Source organism: Uranotaenia lowii, chromosome 2 (genome assembly GCF_029784155.1).
Source record: "Uranotaenia lowii strain MFRU-FL chromosome 2, ASM2978415v1, whole genome shotgun sequence".
NCBI classification, from domain to species: Eukaryota; Metazoa; Arthropoda; class Insecta; order Diptera; family Culicidae; genus Uranotaenia; species Uranotaenia lowii.
Genome location: NC_073692.1, coordinates 293,780,020 through 293,801,775, shown reverse-complemented (window position 1 = coordinate 293,801,775; position 21,756 = coordinate 293,780,020). Strand labels below are relative to the sequence as shown.

The 21,756-nt window shown below is 39.6% G+C and overlaps 1 protein-coding gene across 3 annotated transcripts; it reads left to right on the top strand.

Annotated features, from left to right (window-relative positions):
• Positions 1-230: 230 nt before the first annotated feature.
• LOC129744061 (ubiquitin-protein ligase E3A) lies at positions 231-21,660 on the top strand. 3 transcript variants are annotated; one of them, XM_055736401.1, is made up of 6 exons: positions 231-606; positions 17,565-18,209; positions 18,451-19,492; positions 19,564-20,466; positions 20,535-21,000; positions 21,061-21,660. In XM_055736401.1, the coding sequence occupies exons 1-6, from the start codon at positions 566-568 to the stop codon at positions 21,255-21,257; spliced, it is 3,294 nt and encodes a 1,097-aa protein (XP_055592376.1). In that variant the 5' UTR covers positions 231-565; the 3' UTR covers positions 21,258-21,660. The 3 variants fall into 3 exon arrangements, with proteins under 3 accessions (XP_055592376.1, XP_055592375.1, XP_055592377.1); XM_055736400.1 differs by having other exon boundaries at positions 17,562-18,209; XM_055736402.1 differs by lacking the exon at positions 231-606 and adding an exon at positions 13,587-13,716 and having other exon boundaries at positions 17,562-18,209.
• Positions 21,661-21,756: the final 96 nt, after the last annotated feature.

Genomic DNA, 21,756 nt, shown 5'->3' with positions numbered 1-21,756 from the left:
AAACCAAGTTTTTATCCTACGTAGAATACATGTTTATAAATCGTCTGCAGTCAATAACTCAATTTTGTTTATAATGGTTCTTACGACCTAATCAAAACAAACTCTAGAATTTTTCCTTTGCTCCGGTAAGTTCAGGATCTAATTCAAGAATGTCAGATTGAGAGTGTACTTTTCCTGGAAACCGGCCCTGTTCAGATCGAATCGGTTCAAACCGGTTGAATGTCCGCGAACTTGTCAGTCACTTTGCAATTTCCAAACATTCATCATTTTTGTAGCCAATTTTAGTCCTTGTTCGTAAAAAGTTAACTTTTTGCCATTATCTGGAGTTAGTAACAATCGCTGTGGTGGCACTGGCAGTTTGTTTACGATTCTGGCTGTGTTTGGATTAAGCCGAACGGAGTGACCACCGTATTCCACAGAAGGATCAAATCAAGTAAGACTGAACTGAACGAGTAAGATATCCCTTATCGATAGCAGGGATTCGCTTATCCGAAACGTTATTTCATCAGAAAATTAGTGGAACTAAAGTTGTGGCTAAGCTGGAGGTCCCGCATCGCTTGATTCTATGAACAAGGACGATCCGGGTAAAGTTGACGGCGATTCCAGGTAAGCGAAAGGCTAATTTTTGGGAGAAGATTAGAGCCAACATATGAACAACAAATACGGTCGATCCCCCTATCAGCATAAACAGGCACGCGCTGAACACGCAAAATGGAAACATTTTTATTATTTTTTTCTGTCCATTGCACCACTAGGCTAGCAAATTTTTTTAAAGCTTCGTCGCAATCCGCATCGCATCCAAACGGGAACAACCTACTCACGGATCAACCTCAAAACTTGCCACTCATGGTAAGATGCTCTTTGTTTGCATTTTCATTATTTGACTCGGCAACAAAACAAGGCCAGTAAATCGCTGTAAGCTAAAGACTGATTATAAGCAACATCAAGCAATCAATCGCATCCGTGTTTGTTGCTTTTTATTTATCTAATTTTTTCAGTAAGTGGTCGAAATCAAAGAAAGAAATACAAAATAATAATGTTATCTAATTTTATATTGTAGCAACCTATTTGAGCGTACAGATAATGAAAAATGAAGAATAGATTTCAGCGTGTAAACAGACAAGTAGGAAACGGCGTTAAACGGTTTTCCTTGTATCATATTGTATTCTCTACGGCAGGCAGTCTCGAGTCGATCGTTGTATAGTAAAGACGAACACGAATAAAGCGTACCAAGCGAAACGAAAGTCTTTTGGTTATCCGTCCCGCGACAATATCACCCATTTCCCCACGGCTAAATGCGACAAAATTTCAGAAGTGGGATCAGGATCGAATTGTCCTGAAGTTTTTGCGACTATCCTGAGTACGAGCGCGAGTGTTGTTCGGATGTTTTGTGGTTCCAGCGTGTTCCGGTAGAAATTTTTCAAAGCGTCGTTCTACCAATCGGGTGGCGTAGCCCCAGCGTTAAAACGAACACGTGCGAAATGGCGACCAGAAAAACTCGTCGGAGTCAAGGCGTTGTTTGCGAATCGGATGGCGAGCGATTTTCCGATCGTAATGTGACTCTGAAATCAACAACGAAGCGGGAGATGGCGGACGAGCGAGCGTTCCCCGAAAGGCATTTTCATCCGGAGGAATTGCGACAATTGATTCCAGTTTTTCGAGAGGGAAAAGGAGTGACGGATTGGATTTCTACGATCGACCATTACGAAAAATTGTACCATTGGTCGAAAAGTTCAACTCTGCTGTATGCAACTTGTCGTTTGGGAGGAGCGGCGCAGCAGTGGTACGATGGTGTGCGTCGTGCAATATCCAGTTGGGCCGATTTGAAAAGTGGTATTCGGGTAGCGTTTCCGGATCACGAAGATGAAGCGGATATTCATCGCAGGTTGGCGAAAGAAGTGAAGGATGGAAAGGAGTCCTACGAAAATTATGTTTTTCGGATGACAGCGATCGGACGAAAGGGCAACGTCAGTGATAGTGCGGTTATCAAGTACATAATTAGTGGTTTGTCGTACGATCCGTTGTATACAAGTTTGGCGACGAACAGATTCGTTTCGATTTACGATTTGCTGGAACATTTACGGTACTGTGAAGCAAACCAAGAAATGTGCAAGCGAAGAAACTTTGTTCCGAGAGGCAACCATCCGGTGGCGGAACCGATGCGGATGAATTTGGTGCAGCGAGTTGACGAGGTTTCAAGCGAGAGCGGTGACCGAAGAAGAAGGCGAAACATCGAGTGCTACAATTGTCACGGCGTTGGACATATTTCGGCGGATTGTCCAGAACCGCAGCGTCGTCCAAGGTGTCGGTTGTGCAACAAAGTTGGACACAGCGAAGAACGGTGTTTCAAGCGAGGTGAAGCAGCGAAAACGACGATGTCAAACGAAGCGGTTAACCATTCCGAAATCGATCATACCAGCGGCCCGGTGTGTGTGATTACGGAGATGAATGCGGAAGACGATAAGCAGAGCGAAACCGAAACGAAAATCGAAGGTACCGATCAAGACGAAGTTCAACGTGACGAACCAGCGGCGGAACAACGTTTTCTCGAAGTTGATGGCAATTCGATGTTGAAAAGTGATGTCATCATAGAAGGAAGAGTTTTGCCGATTCAGACACTTGCTGATTCAGGTTGTCCGGTGAACCTGGTGAAGGAATCGTTCTTTTTAAGTAGGGTAGAGTTAGCAGAGGCTAGCGATGAAGCTTTAGTAGGCGTTAATGATTCTAAAATCGATGTTGTAGGAGCATATTCGACTTGTTTGATTGTTAATTCGAATGTTTACGTGGCGAATCTGACAGTGGTTCCAGATAGTACGATGAAAAATGATTTGATTTTAGGGCGAAGATTTTTCAAAGATAATAACATTTGCGGTTTGAAATTTCTATTCGATTTTGATAATAATGCGATAAGAAAAAGTGATAAATATTTGATAAATCGTAAGCATAGATCTCGTTATAAAAAGGGCGAAAAATAAAAGTCAGTGATGTATTCAAAGATATGAGAAAAGCGAACTGGCTTAGCGAACAAAATGTAAATATTGTAAATATAGGGTAGGATAAATCGAGAGAGAGAGAATGTACTCTAAAGTAAAAGCGGACTGTTGAGGTCAACAGTAGTGTCAGGATGGACGAGCTGTAGCAACCTATTTGAGCGTACAGATAATGAAAAATGAAGAATAGATTTCAGCGTGTAAACAGACAAGTAGGAAACGGCGTTAAACGGTTTTCCTTGTATCATATTGTATTCTCTACGGCAGGCAGTCTCGAGTCGATCGTTGTATAGTAAAGACGAACACGAATAAAGCGTACCAAGCGAAACGAAAGTCTTTTGGTTATCCGTCCCGCGACAATATCACCCATTTCCCCACGGCTAAATGCGACAATATTTGATTTAAAACTAGCTGATACCGTACGAACTTTGTTTCGCTTTTAATCATTAATACGAGAAGATAAGTTTAGAATACTAAATCCGATGAATTTTATCAACAATATTGGGTAAAACATTCAACAGTCACCACTCTTTCTCGTCCTTTAAGGCTAACTACGAGGTTGACTTTGCTTGATCTTCACACTAAAATTGGATACCGAGTATTAATTTTCCATCCCTCAAAACACCTTTTACCGATCCGTTACCCGGAAATCACAATCCGATGTACGATAACGCCAATATCGCAAAAACATTAAACAGTTAATAGGGACGACCCCCTTGGCCTACCCCTGACCCTTAATTTGATACCTGGAATCGATTTATCGTCTCTCAAAACACTTACGTACAAATTTTCATCACAATGCGGTGTATAATAACGCCAATATCGCAAAAACTTTCAACAGTTGATATGGAGAAACTTAGAATCTATTGTTCGTTTCTCAGAACATTCATGTGCAAATTTTCATCACAATTCGATGTACAATATCGCAAAAAAAAAACATTGAACAGTTTATATGGACGATTCCTTTTGCTGACTCCTGACCCTCAATTTTATACATGGAATCGATTGTTTGTCCCTCAGAACACTCATGTGAAAATTTTCAACTCAATCTGATCTTTCATAACGTCAATATAGCTAAAACAGTATTTGTGTTGTATAAACGACTCCCTTGAAAAGGGGTCATCCGAAAATCTAAAAACATTTTTCATCATTCCTGGTCCTAATGAGCACCTATACCGAATTTCAGCTCTCTAGCTCTTAAGACGGCTGAGCCTATTGAAGACAAACACACAAACGAACAAAAAAAGAATTTGCTTTATATATAGACTAGCTGATCTCATACGAACTCCGTTTCGCATTCAACTTGGAATATGTCATGAAAAGTTTGTATGAAAGTTAATTGCCAAGCATTTTCCTGAAGCACTTTCGAATTCATTGTTAAGTTATAATAGCAAAAAATATTGGACGATCACTTTTTCTGTTGTTTGCTACTAAATTTGAAATCAGGATCAATAAACCGTGCCAAAAAACCGTGTATGAATTTCGACTCGATCGTTGCATAACAACGCAATTATTGCCAAGAAGTTAAATCCCTTTCGGTGGTTTTTTATACAATCTTTGATATCTGAGATCGATTGCCCTTCCCTCAAAACTACCGTGTGCAAATTTTCAAAGCAATCCATTGCATAACAACGTCGATATTGCTAAAAACAGTGAAAAATTGATTAATATGAACGACTCCTTTCGTCGAACCCTGGCAACACATTTGACATCTGAAATCTCGGGATGAATAAGCCACTGAAGCTTAAAATCCCTTGAAAAAAAAAAAAGAAAAAAAAAAACATCTGAAATCGATTGCCCGTCCCTGAAAACTACCGTGTGAAAATTTTCATCCCGATGTAACGACGGCATTGTAAAAATATTGAAAGGTTAATATGGACGACCCCGTTTGCCTTACACTGAATTTAATACCTGAAATCGATTGCTCGTCCCTCACAACTCTCGTGTACCAAATTTCATCTGAATCCGATGTATAATAACGACAATATCGCATTAACAGTGAATAGTTAATATGGACGACCCCTTTGGCCAACTCCTGTTTGAAATTTGGATAAGTGAAATCAATTGTTTGTCCCTTATTACTTCTCCTATGTGCAAATTTTCATCCCAATCCGATGTTTAAAACCGTCAATATCGCTAAGATATTGAAAAGTTTATATGGGCGACCCCTTATGCCGGCTCCTTACACTAAATTTGATATCTCAAATCGATTGCACGTCACTCAAAACTATCGTGTACCAATTTTTATCTAAATACGATGTTTAATGACGTCAATACCGCAAAATTAGCGAACAGTTCATATGGACGACCCCTTTGGCTGACCCCTTACAGAAAATTTGACACCTGAAATCAATTGTTCGTCTTTCAAAACGTTCATGTGCAAATTTTCAACACAATCCGACGAAAAGTAACGTAAATATCGTGAAAACAATATTTGTCTGGTATGGACGACCCCCTTCAGAAGGGGTCGTCCGAAAATCCGAGAACATTTTTCATCATTCCTGTTCCTAATAAGCATCCATGCCAAATTTTAATAACAACCTCAAGAGTTTTTTTTTCGTGTACTCAGAAACATTACGAAATGGCGTATAAATCAAACATCCGTTAAAATAATGTCGGTTTAAAAAATTGGAATTCCATGTTTATAACTGTTAAGCATAAAATTATACAAATTCTTGAGTTTACCTTGATATTTAATTAATGAATTGCTTCAACCACCTTCAACTGACTTTCAATGTGTGATAAATTCGTGGTAAGTAAATACAGTTGGACGAAATTTTATAAAGTCAAAATATTTACTCTTTTCAAAAACAATCCTTTGCGAGTTAGCTTTAAGTTGTTCTGAGTTGAAGTTTCAATATAAATTATTTATTTCAACAATTTCAAAGCTCCAAAAGAATGTTTTATTTGTTATATGCCCTTATGTGACGTTCGTTCACATTTCATATTCATGAAATGGCGGACATGTCTCAAAAAGGCTATTTGAGGAACTTTTTAGAACTTCGAGTCCATAGAAGGCTATTTGAGACCCAATTTGTAACTTTTATTCTGAATGATGCGATTGACATGTCACAAAAAATGCTATTTGAGGAACTTATTCAATTAAACGAACACAAACACATACAGAAACTCAAAGAAACTTGATGTTTCCTCGAAAAGATTCTTTTTTTTTTCTTAACTCTAAGCATACATCTTTCGAGGATATATGATGACTAGCATCTTAAAAATACTAAAACGACCAACCCACAGAAAGTGCACTATGTACGCCGTGACCGGGATTCGATCTCGTGCCCACTGGCTTAGAAGACTAAAGCTACTCAAAATTGGGACCAATACAAAGAGGCTTTGACAGAATACAATAAAGAAATTCGGAAAGCAAAAAGAAGGCACTGGTGGTTGACTTGTGAAAAAATAGAACGGGTTCCGGTAGTTTCAAGACTTTACAAAGCACTTTCTAAAGATCACTCTAACGGCCTGGGCCAATTACTAAAAGAAGGCGGTACATTCACCTGTACATCTTTAGAAAAATTAAATCTGTTGATGAAAATCACTTCCCAGACTCAGTAGTCGTTAGTTCAAACGTAGATGGTAGCTATAATGGAGAATATGAAAACGTGAGGATTCTAAGTGTCGAAGATCAGGAAATAGCAAAAACTATTTTTACCAATTCGAAGGTTTAGTGGGCTATAGATTTTTTTTGCACCGTTTAAGTTTCCTGGGATGGATGGAATATTTCCAGTGCTCTTACAAAAAGTGAGCAAGGAGGTGGTTCCAATCTTAACCAAACTTTATCGGGCAAGTATGATGCTAGCACATATTCCAACCTGTTGGCAGAAAGTTAAGGTTATCTTTATACCAAAAGTAAGCAAACGTAACAATAATAATCCTAAAGCGTACATACCTATAAGCTTGACCTCAATTCTTCTCAAAATTACGGAAAAGCTTGTAGGTTTTCACATCAAAACAACTTATCTTATTAAAAAACCTTTGAATAAAAATCAATATGCATATCAAGCTAATAAATCAACCATAACAGCGCTACACAATCTAGAGGCAAAAGTTGAAAAATCAATTGAGGCGAAGGAAATAGCTCTAGCAGCCTTTCTCGATATCGAAGGAGCGTTTGATATCGCCTCTCATAACTCAATTAAAACAGCGATGATATCCCGTGAATTTGATGAAAGTGTTATAAAGTGGGTTCAGGCAATACTGAGCAATCGAGGAATTACAGCCAATCTGGGAGACACATCATTGACAGTGAAAACAACAAGGTGGAGTACTATCGCCTATGTTGTGGACACTGGTTGTAGATGATCTCCTTAAAAGCTTGACTGAACAAGGCTTTGAAGTGATCGGTTTTGCAGATGATATAGTACCTAGTAATTGTACGAGGCAAATTTGACTGCACTGTTAGTAACAGGATGCAAAATGGCTTAAACTTTTGCATCAAATGGTGTAAAAAGGAAATTCTTAATATAAATCCCGCAAAGACCACAATAATTCCATTTACAACAAAAAAAAATTAATATAAAAAAAAATTAGCTTATATAACCAAACCTTATCACTAGCAACTCAAGTTAAGTTTCTTGGTATAATACTTGAAAAACAGCTTAACTGGAACGCACATTTAGAATACGGTATCTCAAAATCTCTTTCTTCGTATTGGGTACGTGACAAGACTTTTGGCAAATCATGGGGATTGAAGCCATCTCATGGATCTATACAGCAATATCGAGACCCAGATTATCCTATGCGGCTCTTGTTTGGTGGCCCGAAACTCTACAAGAAACAACATGAAAACGTCTACTTAAATTACAAAGAGTAGCATGTCTTTCAATAACAGGAGCGTCTAAATCAACTCCTTCATCTGCACTGGAGGCATTGCTGCACCTTTTGCCTCTGCATGAGTTCGTACAGCTAGAGGCGGAAAAAGCAGCTTTGATGTTACAACGATCTGATTCATTACAAACTTGGGAGCTTAAGGGGCGCTTAAAAATATTAAATAGGTTCAAAATAAATGATTTACTAACGTCCTTTCAAGACTGGATGGTAAACAAACCAAATTTCTACACAAGTTTCGAAGTTATGGATACTGATAGATCAACCTGGACACAGGGTGGCCCTACAACTAGAATAGGATCTGTATCTTTTTTTACTGATGGCTCAAAAATGAATAATAATGCTGGTGCCGGAATTTATGGCCCAGGGGTTAACATATCGATTCCAATGGGATGTTGGCCAACAGTCTTCCAAACAGAGGTCCATGCGATTTACTCTTGCGCGGAAATTTGTTCGAAGAGGATGTATAGGCACGCTAATATATGCATATTCTCCGACAGTCAAGCATCGTTACAAGCTCTAGAAGCTCTAATGTGCAGTAGACTGAGTCGATTTGGGGTCATTTTGGAATTTCTCAAACCCTGGGGTCTTAAAAGCTTCGTCTTGGTCCAAAACTCATCCATGATTTTTTGCAGAATTTTTAAGTAACGTTTACATAAGTAAATTTGAACTTTTAGGTTTGTATGGGAAAATTGAATATTTTGTACTGAAAAATCAACATCGTTTTTGTTTCTTCTGTGGAGCCGAGCCAGCTGATGGCTTTTGTGCCAATTTATAAAATTCCTATAGGAAATTTTCCGCTGAACAACTTTGTCGAAGATCGTAACTTCGTATCTTATTAGGCAAAAAAGTTATTAGCAGTTTAATAGGGGTATGTCTTTTCGCATTGATAAACCGTTAATTCAATTGACATCACTGCTGGAGCCTCGTGAAGTATAGCATGAAAAGTAGTCATGCAGTACCTCGATAGGCACCCTGCAGTGGTGTCAATTGAATTAATGGTTGATCAATGCGAAAAGACATACCCCTATTAAACAGCTAATAACTTTTTTGTCTAATAAGATACGAAGTTACAATCTTCGACAAAGTTGTTCAGCGGAAAATTTCCTTTAGAAATTTTATAAATTGTCACAAAAGCCATCAGCTGGCTCGGCTCCACAGGAGAAACAAAAACGATGTTGATTTTTCAGTACAAAATATTCAATTTTCCCATACAAACCTAAAAGTTCAAATTTACTCATGTAAACGTTACCTAAAAATTCTGCAAAAAATCACGGATGAGTTTTGGACCAAGACAAAGCTTTTAAGACCCCAGGGTTTGAGAAATTCCAAAATGACCCCAAATCGACTCAGTCTAATGTAAAGCTCAAAACTAGTATGGGATTGTATTAAAGCTTTAAATCAATTATCAATACAAAATCAGGTGAACCTTTATTGGGTTCCAGGTCACCGTGGCATAGAAGGAAATGAAAGAGCGGATATACTGGCTAGGAGAGGATCGGAAGGGCCAAAGACTGGGCCGGAACCTTTCTGTGGAGTATCAACTTGTGCACTTAACAATGAACTAAATTTTTTTTTTTGTGATGGTCCCTTAGGCCCATTTGGGTCCTTCCTCCACCCCATACACTTCTTTAGAAGTGGGAGGGACATTTTATCCTTTGGATATTTAAATTTTACATTTATTTTCTTATTCTGTACGACTTTTTCGTGTTACTCCCGCGTATCTCCATCACCGTACAATTTCATATCTGATTTTTTGCCAAATCTTCATCACTTTCGTATGATCCTTTTTAGGATTATTCTGTTTATCAAAGAGTCTGTTTTATGTGCTGTATTGTCAGTACCTTAAAGGTGCTTATATTCACACTGTCTTTGATGCTCGGCGGTAAGTTGTTGAACATTTTCAATCCGTTGTAGAAAAAAGAGCGTTTGCTAATCTCTTTTTTAGTACTGGGCAGTCTGAAGTCTTGCGCTCTTCTTGTATTGTGTCTGTGTATGTCGATTCCGTACTGTAGGCCTTCCATCAAATAAGATGATAACATTCCATTTTTTATTTTGTATATACACTGCCGGCCAAAAGTTTGGGATCACCCGCCTAAAAACATGCAAATTTTGATCGTTCATATCTCAACCGTTTTAGGACATATTGCAAATCTTCTGATCTCATTTGAAAGATAATGAGCAATAGCTATTTCGGAGGTATTTTGCCCATGAATAATGTTTTAGTTTTGCACCTAAAACTTAACCTAAAGTTAGAGCATTTTCAAAAAAACGCACTCAATATTCAAAGCCGATCATCTCGCGATAGGGTGGACCAAATTTCAAAATTTGAGTTGCATTAGAATCCTTATTCTATACTTCTCAAAATACAATCAAAAAATTTTGTGCAAAAATTTAAGAATGTACTTTAAATTAATAAAATAGACACTTAAGTTATCGTCCAAAAGTTTGGGATCACCCCTCAGTTTGGTGTATTGGCCAAAAACATGCAAATTTATCTCATTCATATCTTTCTCATCTAACATCGTATTGCAGATCTGAAGGGTGCATTTGGAAGCTTAGGAATTGTTGTTTTTCCATAAATTCATACAAAAATTATATTTTAAAGTGATAACCATAAACAATTTACTTGAAATTAATTGTTTTTTGAAAATTCACACTTTTGATTGTGAATTTTTTATGGTTATGGATTTAAAATATAATTTTTTAATGAATTTATGAAAAAACAACAGTTCCTAAGCTTTCAAATGCACCCTTCAGATCTGCAATACGATGTTAGATGAGAAAGATATGAATGAGATAAATTTGCATATTTTTGAAAAAATGATCCCAAACTTTTGGTCGATACACCATACTAGGGGTGATCCCAAACTTTTGAACGATAACTTAAGTGTCTATTTTATTAATTTAAAGTACATTCTTAAATTTTTGCACAAATTTTTTTGATTGTGTTTTGAGAAGTATAGAATAAGGATTCTAATGCAACTCAAATTTTGAAATTTGGTCCACCCTATCGCGAGATGATCGGCTTTGAATATTGAGTGCATTTTTTCGAAAATGCTCTAACTTTAGGTTAAGTTTTAGGTGCAAAACTAAAACATTATTTCTGGGCAAAATAACTCCGAAATAGCTATTGCTCATTATCTTTCAAATGAGTTCAGAAGATTTCCAATATGTCTTAAGACGGCTGAGATATGAACGATCAAAATTTGCATGTTTTTTAGCGGGTGATCCCAAACTTTTGGCCGCCAGTGTACATTACATTAAGCTGTTGTATGCAATCCTCTGTTTTACTGACAACCATTGCAGAATATCCAGCATTAAAACACTAGGAGTGTATCGATTGCAACGTTTTACTACTCGCATTATTTTATTTTGTAATCTTTGCAGTCGATTTGTTTGTGTATCAGAAGCATTGAGCAGTATTGTAGCGCAAAAGTCGAAGTGTGGCATTATAAAAGATTTAACATAAATAATTTTTGACCAGAAAGTCATGCATCGGCTAATTCGGCAGAGTATATCATATTTCACGGCGATTTTCTTAATTGTATAATCGATATGGGCTATAAAATTAAGCTTTTCATCGACTTGTATTCCCAAATATTTGACTTGGGCACTCTGTCGATGGTACATCCATCAATGAGCAAATCTGAACAAACTCCAATTTTTCGATTACCAATAACCATCCAGTTGATTTTGTTTATATTTAGACACAATTTTCTACGTTTCAGAAACTCTGCGATATTTTCCAAATCGGCATTTGCCTCTTGAATGACAAGCTCTAAGTCCTTACCACTCCAGAAGGAGACGGAATCATCAGCAAACAGCTTAAGACGACCATATCGTAGGCAGTTTTTCATATCATTTATATACAATATGAATAACAAGGGACCCAGAACACTTCCTTGTGGGACACCTAGATTATCGCGAATAGGATGAATGGTTCATGTTCTTTGCATTCGGTTATTTAAGTAGTCCTTAAACCAGTTAAGAGCCGTACTTGGGAAAATCTAAAAATCAAATTCAAATGGCTTGTAGCTATTGGTGCTAGGTAATCAAAAATATTCATGAAACCCGATTCAAAAAAAAAAACTCGCGACCTTTTGTGCCTGTCGAAAAGTGAACTGAAAACATTTACAGACCTTTTATTTAACAGGGCATTCCGCATTGTCCATGCAATTACCACCTTTAAAAAATTGGCAAACTTAGTAATGATATGTGCCGGTTCTGTAAAACTGAAGTAGAAACTGCAGAGCACCTAATGTGTGACTGTGGATATCTTATGACACATCGACTAAAAGTTCTTGGTAAGCGGATCCTAACGCCCGATGATATTTGGAAGATGAAGGCCAGTAAGGTGGTGGGATTCATAAGAAACACCATCCCAAACTGGAATTATGTCTTGATTTCGTCTACAACTGACATCTCAATTAATGATGACAGTACGACGTAATCGGACAAATAGTAAATTGGGTTACTCCACAAAAGATCAAATAATTTGGTCGCAGTGGATTTGCTTATACAAAAAAAAATTCTCTACGCCACGGGCTGCGGCAGGAACTTGAAGTCCATAGAAGGCTTTTTGAGACCTTATTTGTAACTTTTATACTGTGTGGATGCGATTGACATGTCACCAAAAAGGCTATTTGAGGAACCTCTTTAGAACTTCAAGTCCATAGAAGGCTATTTGAGGAACCTTTTGTAACTTTCATGCTCACATTCGAGAAAATCTGGTACCAATTCCCTTTGGAACCTTTGTTCAGCGAAATTCGAACTTTGGAGGCACGAGTTTAAGTAGATATGGGACTTTTGGTTGCTTAAGTTTTTTCAAATTTTTTCCTATGGTCAGTGCTTTTACGTTCAACTTGCATAAACATATCTTTATTTTTGGCAAAAAAAAAAACCCTGATAAACATATTTATTTGCGCACTTTGAAACAGGGAAAACCATAAAATCTCAATTGGGAAAACCGGAATTTGAAAATGGGAACTCGCTGGCCACCCTTTATGTTAATATGAAAGTGTTCTGAGATCACTGTTGAATTCAATATTTCAAGCCGATCGCAAACTTAAATATTATTCGCGATTGTAGACATACATAGAAATTTTGTTTGTTATCTTTACCAAATTAGTTTAAAATTTAAATTTTATATTTTTTTTCGGTTTAATTAACTCTAGTGATTTTTTTTTTGCGAATAAAAATATTTTTTTTTATTTGTTTTTGAAATTTTTTGAAGGAAACTAACGTCTTCAATTGGAATAACTGATGACATGGAGTTCTACAACTTTTGTATGGCGAGACCAAAACATTAACAAACACTTCGGTCTCACTCGACTCCTACCAATTTCGGAATTCTTGGTTTCGAACGTGACGAAAAACAATGCCATTCAGAAATTCAGCTTTTATTCTCTTTCTGCTCAAATCCTTTTTTATTCGGTTAGAGCGTGCACACGAATTGGGAAAATCCAGACACCCCACCAACAGGGGCTGGGTGGGTGCGATTTTCCCTTTGATCTACTGCCTGACTGGGTCGGTTCATTCATCCCGTCGTCGTAACCGTCTGCTCGGCTCCTTGAGATTTGAGAACAGACAATGGAAAACGACGATGTTCTCCCTCACTGGTGCTGTGTGTGTACGATACGGGTTCTACTCTCTGTGTACAATGGATTTCCACCATACGTTTGACCAAAACACCAGATGCAGATAGCTCAGCTCAATTAAATACAGAACCTTGAGAAGGTCAGTTTTCGTTCGATTGCCGTAGCTGGCAGATGCTGCTGCGTATACAAACAATCAGTATTAAGCTGCTCTTGATTCAAAAAGTGAATAATCGTGCTTTTCAGACTCTTGAGAAAGCAAATAATTTTTGAATTTGCAAAATGCATTAGTAAGTACTACATACAGTGTTTTAGTTGAATATAGTGATCTGTTTCTGCTGCTGCATCTGATTACCTTTATTCATCAACATTTGCATGCATGCATGTTAAGTGGTATTGAAACTTTTGAATATTTGGGTTATACAGTGTCGGACAATAGAATAGGACCACAGCTCAATCCAAAACAGAAAGTGACAAAACTTTGAGAAAAAAAAATTCCATTTAAGTGCATCAAACCATTTACAAATTGTAAATTCCATTCTTCGGAGAAATTAAAATCATCCGTAGTTAAAACAATTGTCCTTTATTTAAAAATGCGTTTTGAGCATACTTACTGACTAAAATAACGCGACATAAAATAGGACCGCTTTAAAATTCATGGTAAAAAAAATAAAAAAAAAGGAAATTCATACCGTGACCGATTTGCAGGGTTAGTATTTGGTGGTATAACCCTTATTACGCATCACTTTTCGCACCCGGTTCGGCATCGACTCCACCAGCTTTTGGCACGTTCTCACCGGAATAGCGTACCACACCGCCTGGATTCTCTCCCACAGCTGCTGCTTGTTTTTTTGATTTTTCGGTGTACACTGTACACCTTACGTTTAACTATTTCCCATAGGTTCTCTATGGGATTGAGATCAGGGGACTGTGCTGGCCACTCCATAACGTCTACCTTATTATCCTGGAACCACCTTTTAACCGTTTTAGCGGTATGTTTGGGGTCGTTGTCCTGCTGGAACTGCCACTTTAGGGGCATCTCCCACTCGGCGTGTGGTAGCATTACTTCCCGAAGTATCTGGGCGTAGAGATGCTGGTCCATAAATAATCCGGTCGATCCAGTACAAGGGACCCACCCCGTACCAAGAAAAGCACCCCCACACCATGATGCTACCTCCTCCATGTTTGAATGTTTTATTTGTATACTGGGGCATATACGCACAGCCGAGTGGGCGATGGACCCAACTCTTTCCATCCGAGCCGATGAGATTCACTTTGGTCTCATCCGACCACAGCACATTTCTCCATAGTTTCTCCTTTTCCGGACAAACCCAGTCGAAGTGGTCCTTCGCATACTTCAGCCGCGCCTTCAAGTGCTTCGGCGTCAGCATCGGCACCTTCCGGGGACTTTTTCCTCCTAGTCCCTTCTCCGCCAACCGTCGCTGAACTGTCCGGGAACTCACAGATAAGTTCAGCTCGTCTCTGATCTGCTTGGACGCTTTGAAAGGGTCCTTTTGCGAGGCCCGCTTGATTGCCGAATCGTCCATCGGCGTCGTTTTGCGGGGGCGGCCGGTCAGTTCCCGTTTGCCGGTGCTGTGAAGCGCGTTGAAAACGAAAGTTTTCGACCTTCCTAAGTAGTCGGCAATCTCGCGTTGGCTTTTGCCAGCCTTGTACAGATCCGGATGATCGCTCGCTGGACCTCCGTGCAGTGCTGTGCCCGACCCATCGCTTTTTCGCTGAAAACAGAGTAGGAGGAAGGAAATCTTTATTTTTTGTTTGTTTTCATGATTAATTTTATGGGAAATACTTACCAGGACACGAAAATGGACAAACAACACCGAAAACAACACCTTTTCTTCAAATCTAGAGCACTGAAAATGCCAGTACAGCCGAACCGATGAGCTGGTCTTATTTTATGACGCGACTTTTTTCACCCTCTGACAGCTTTCTGGTCGAGTAGAACAAACAGGTTGCTTTGATTGCAACAAACGTGCAGTATACAAAGTTGGCATACTACAATAAGAGCTTGCCTCTAGGTGTCGCATATTATTGTATTTGAATTGGCAGTTTAAAGGTGATTTGAATATTTTGCATTAGAGCGGTCCTATTCTATTGTCCGACACTGTACATCGATTAATCTGTGATATGTTTAGAAAATAATCGTACAACGTATCCTGCAGTGCTTGGGAGATTTTGAAGCAAAAAAAATTGGAACGAAACTTGAAAGTGTAGGTACTCTTCACCTTGACTGGTAGAAGGAAGAAAACTCAGATTCGAAGTGACCGACTAAGACGGTCCAGATCAAGGACGTCTTAAAACTGCGAAAAAATACAAATTTCTAATCGGATTTTTCCTATTGTTTGAAAGATATTTAGTAAAAGTCCTATGGTATCTCATTGGGTCGTGTGAACAGTATTTTGACTGCAGCATCTCTTGGGTTTCAGAAGACTGAATGCAAAAAGGATGAGTTACTAAACTATATTTAGCAAGTTTATCAAAAGAAAAAAAAATGGTTTAGTTTAGGGCATCGATTCATTTTTACAGGTGAAACTGCCTCTATCATCATGCTCCCAAAGATGCTAATGATTGATGATCTAGTGGTCTCAATGAGTACGTTTCCAGAAATCAGACAAGAAGCTATTGATACTAGTTTTGGACTGCAAATGAATTTTGTTTCCGGTTTATTGGTAAACAAGGATTCTAATCGTTTCCAGGCTTGGAAAGAAATCACCTTGTGTAGTCATTCCAGATAAAATTGGGGCATATTAGTCTTTGCTACTATTTCTTCCCCCTTGGACTGGCCCAGAAAACGGTGTGCAGCCCAAAAGTAGAAAAAAAGACGAAGATTTGAAATTTATTAAATGGAATAGGTTAAAATTATAATTGTTAATAGCGTTGATTGCCTAAATCACTCCCTTTTTAAATCTGTACGAATACCAATATTGTTTGGATGATCAGCTTTTCCTGCTTATCTTGACGCTCCTTTTTCAAAGTTGTCATCGCCACATGAAACTGTATCTCCCAGAAAATTATTTGTACACCGTGCTAATTGCAGATATTCCAAAGCTCTGAAACTTGAGACATTCAGACATGTAACTTGAAACCTGGAACCTGCGACGCGGAACCTTCAATCTGCTATCTGAGACCTAGAAAATGAAACCTGAGTCATGAGATCTGAAACCTTACACCACTGATGCTTACACCTGAGATCTAAGATCTAAGACCTAAGACCTGCCCTGAATGCTGTCATTTTAGAACTTAGACATGAGACCACATGAGACGTCACACCTGAGACATGAAGCCAGAGCCATGAGACTTGAGATCAGAGTGAGACCTGAGACATGGGAATTAAAAAAATGTGAAATGAGACCTGAGACCCGTGACATGAGACCTGAAAAAATGGGATCTTAAACATGAGATCTGAGACTACATAAAAATTGGGACATGGAAATGGAAATTTAGAACTGAAACATGAGACGTGAGAAGTGAAATGTGAGAGGTGAGAGGTGAAACTTGAAGAGTGAAACATGAGAAGTGAAAAGTGGAAATGAGAAGTGAGGTGTTGGTGAAAAGTGAGACGTGAGAAGTGATACGTAACACTAGAGAAGTGAGAAATGAGAGGTGAGAAGCGAGGGGTGAGAAGTCAGTCGAGAGACGTGAGAAGACAGAAGTGAGAAAGGAGAAATCACTTTGTCACATGTCTTACGTCTTATTTCTCATTTCTCACTTCCCTCATCCTATTTTCACTTGTTATTTCTCACTCTTCATTTCCCATGTCTCATTTCTCAATTCTTTCTTCTCGTGTCACGTTTTTCATTTCCACTTTCCACTTCTTACGTCGCATGTCTCTTAAGTTCTAAATTGCCATTTCTAAGTCCCATTTTGTATGTCTCAAATCTCAGGTCTCAAGTCTAAAATCTCATTTTTCATGTATCATGTCTCAGGTAACTTCTCACTTCTTCTCACTTCACTTCATGTCATGTCTGAGGTCTCATTTCTATTAAAAATACGTATTTTTTTTGGACAAATTTTGATAAATGGTGTTATTGGACGATTGTTCAAGTCCAGCGCGTGCTTGTTTAGATCGAAAGCTAAATTCAAAATTATCTACCCCATTGTCATTTTGCTCCTGCAGCAGAATCGATGAAGAATCGTCGTCATCCAGTGAGCGGAAACATCACAGTGAAAAAACTACTGCAGCCACCGGTAGCACCACAGTACCCAGCAAAGCCCTAGCTTCCAACAGCAGCACCAACATCAACGCCTCTAACCTCAGATCTGTTGCTTCCGGCTCGTCAAAAGCAGGACCCTCTACGACCACCGCGAGCACCGGTAGCGGCAACGAATCAGAAGACATGAAACGCGCTTCGGCTAAAAAGTTGATCGAGCGGTACTTTTACCAGCTCGTCGATGGTTGTGGAAATCCGAAATGTGGCAACAAGTACTGTGCCTCCAGCGGCAAGGTCGAGAAGCTGAGTCCGAATGCGGCCGCTGCTCGAGCCATCCAGTTGTTTACGCAGGAAGCCGAACTGTGCGAGTTTCACCCATCCAAAATGCCCAAGACCATGACCAGCCCATCGACGTCCTCGTCGTCCGGAACTAGGACCGATCAATCCGCTCCGATAAACCGGATGGATGAGGGAAATGTAGGCGGCGGCAATGTTTCTGCTGGCAGCTCTTCTAGGTCCAGCTCGGGATTGGACGACTCTACGGTTAGCACCGAGGCAGGAACAACTTGGGGAACAATGGGAAAAAATGTCGATATGGATGATGTTAACGAAAGGTAATGTATGAGAAGCAGCTGATTCTTTGGAAGTAGTGAATTTGTTGACTTGTATACCTACCTACACATTTCAATCCGTTTCCCATTTACCGTTATGGTCACTGGGGCTTATCAGTTAAAAATCATCTCTTGAATTTTTTATGCTTACGCAGCTTCCCCGATTCATCAACCTGACTAATACCTACTGCTTGTTCAATTCAACTATTTAATGATTATTCCGTTCATCTCCCTTCCTTATTAGTTCTAATCTCGACATGGATTCCATGGATGAAGACGAGCAGCATGAGGCAAGTGCTCGCAAGAATCAAAACCAGCACTACGAAGGCGGCGGGGGCGGCGATGAGATCAAAGCGACCAGTAGTCCGTACGCCCTGCGTAGCAGCACTACTAGTCACAACAATGGTGGTTCTCCGTTTGCCGGCAGTAGCAGTAGCGGAAAATCGTCCAAGAACAACGAAACCGGTACGACCGGTACAATTAGCTGTAGGAAAAAAATGTCCGCCCCAGATGGGTCTTCCAAGGACTGCAACAAAAAGCAGCGCGATACCTCACCGGTTGACTATCTGGACGAAGCTAAGCTTCAGGACATAATCAAAGCATGTGATCGCGATAACTCGGACATAGCGTTAATTCGAACCCTCGGTGCCATTTTTTCCTCCTATCAATCACTAGCGATAAGCTTTCAGAAGAAACCTAGCTCTAGCATCGATGCCATGCTGGAGAAAGCTCCGGAAGATTTGAAAAATCTTAAAAAAGAAGACCTCCGAACGCTTGAAGGCGACCTCGACAAGGACGAAGACAGTTCGGCCGAGCAAGTGCCGGAGGTGAAGGACAAACATTACACCTCAGTGGATCTGGCCAGTCTTCGAAGGTCGATAAGCTGGCTTCTCAAACAGAAGAGCTCAGTCTTTGGTCCCATCAACAATGCCTTACAATCACTCGGTCAATCTCTTAGTATTGATTTGCGCGTGCATCTGACTCAAAACGAAGACATTGAGCAGGTCATAACAGCACTGGTGATAGTGTTTGAAGTATTTCAAATAGGAACGGCCGAATTTCTAGAGGTCTCCATGCCACAGATTTGTTCAGCCGTTTCCCATCTGCCGATATGGGCACAGGCCCGTCTAGTTCATATTTGGGCCGAACATTGCAAAGACGGAATTCAACCTATGCTGCAGTTACTGCAGCAATTGATCACCATCTCAACGCTTTCGCTAAACTACTATCGCGATGTCAAGATCCACGACAACGAAATCGTTTGCAACGCGACGAAGGTTATGAAGGTCTGCTTCGAACCTAAGTGTCTTGATTTATAGGCGATTTTTTTTTCTAATGATTTTATTTCTTATTTCAGATCGTATTCTATGCGAACATCTTGGCTGGCGAGGTGGATCCAAAGTTCTATCGAGAAACTGATCTCAGTGACAGTGCCCTACCCGCTTTCTTGTCGCTCATTCCGGAAGACGAGGACCTCATGTTCAACAGCAGCGGGGATAGCAGCAAAGATAAGAAAAAACAGCAACGTCTAGAAGATCCGCTGGCGGTAGAACTGGACGTCAACATACTGGATTGTCGACGACCACATGTTCCTTACGAAGAGTTCTATAATGAACCGTTGTGCGACGTTATCGAGATGGATCAGGATTATTTAAACTACAAAAGCACTACCTCCGATGGGGCATTCTATGCAGACTCGACCAAGAAATTTAGCTTTATGCTTTATTCATATATTCTGACACCGGCAACCAAAACCCTTGCCCTTTTCTACGATTCCCGAATCCGGATGTACTCGGAGCGAAGGCTTAGCATCCTCAATCAACAGTTGGGCGCAGGGCTACAGAACGTGAATCCATTTTTGAAGTTGAAAATCCGCCGAGATCACATTATCGATGATGCGCTTGTCGAGTTGGAAATGATTGCAATGTCAAACCCCAAGGATTTGAAAAAGCAATTAGTGGTAGAGTTTTCTGGCGAGCAAGGAATCGATGAGGGTGGTGTCTCGAAGGAATTCTTCCAACTGATTATCGAGGAAATTTTCAATCCAGATTATGGAATGTTCATCAATAACGAAGACACGAACACAGTTTGGTTCAATTCAACATCCTTCGAGAACGAGGCCCAATTTACTTTGATAGGAATTGTGCTAGGTTTGGCAATCTACAATAATATTATTTTGGCTGTCAATTTCCCGATGGTAGTCTATCGAAAATTAATGGGAATGAAGGGATCGTTTGTCGATTTAAAAGATTGGAACCCGGTAAGTGCTATTTGGCATTGGGAATAACATTCTAGTAATAATTCGTTAACAAAATCTTACCTTAACAGATCCTCTACAACAGCCTCAAATCCATGCTGGACTATCAGGAAAACGACATGGAGGAAGTGTTCATGCAGACCTTCAAGATCTGCTACAAGGACGTATTTGGAAACACGTTGGATCACGAGCTGAAACCGGATGGGGATTCATTTTTCGTGAATCAGGACAACAAACAAGAATTCGTCGAGCTGTACACTGATTTCCTGCTCAATCAAAGCATCGAGAAACAGTTCCGTGCGTTCAAGCGGGGCTTCCAAATGGTAACGGATGAAAGTCCGCTGCATCTGCTGTTCCGACCGGAAGAGATCGAGCTCATCGTTTGCGGCAGCAAGGAATTCGACTTCAACGAACTGGAACAATCGACCGAATACGAGGGCGATTTTACGGCGGAGTCTCAAACAATCAAAGACTTCTGGGAAATTGTGCATGGTCTCTCGATGGATTCGAAACGAAAGCTGCTACAGTTCACCACCGGTATGAAATGTTCTCTGGTGTTCTAGCGGTCCAATTCATTCCTTTTTTCCATCTTTCCAGGGTCCGACCGGGTGCCGGTTGGTGGTCTCAGCCGACTCAAGCTCGTCATAGCCCGAAATGGGCCTGACTGTGACCGGTTGCCGACCAGCCATACATGTTTTAATGTATTGCTTCTTCCTGAGTACAGTAGCAAGGAAAAGTTAGAGGAACGACTGCTGAAAGCCATCAACTACTCGAAAGGTTTTGGCATGCTTTAAAAAAGCAAGTGATGTTTCTATTGAATTGCTTTTGCAAAAAAAAACGGTAGTATAGATCTGTAAACATCTCACAATGCTTTCTGATGGTTGCAAAATGTAATTTATGCATGCGGAATGTACAAAAAAGTGGAGGTAGTCAAAATCAATCTAAATCTGGGCTCTTGTTGAGTCACTTTTTTTTATTTTTTTTTCAGAATTGTTTTAAGTTTTATGACTATGATGTTTTTCGATTATAATTCAATAGGTGACCTTTTGTTGTATTGATTGAGTGAGTTTCATTGCAATTCGTTTTTGATGGAGTCGACTTATGAAAATACGTTGAAGTGGAAACCCCCTTTCAGGTGAAATCACAATAAATGACATATTTTGGAAAATGTGCCCGAGCCATATTCATCCCAGAATAGTTTCACAGCTTTTTCTTCTCAAATGAAAGAAATCCAAAGCAAGGTAACAGTTGTGTTTCCGATTATCAACGAACGACAGCCACAAGAAGGAAATC

Bases quoted from the DNA above. Each gene is read 5' to 3' on its own strand.
- LOC129744061 (XM_055736400.1), top strand. From the start codon at position 566: ATGAACAAGGACGATCCGGGTAAAGTTGACGGCGATTCCAG. The intron at 607-17,561 runs GTAAGCGAAAGG...TTGCTCCTGCAG, and splicing joins AAAGTTGACGGCGATTCCAG to CAGAATCGATGAAGAATCGT. The intron at 20,467-20,534 runs GTAAGTGCTATT...TTACCTTAACAG, and splicing joins ATTTAAAAGATTGGAACCCG to ATCCTCTACAACAGCCTCAA.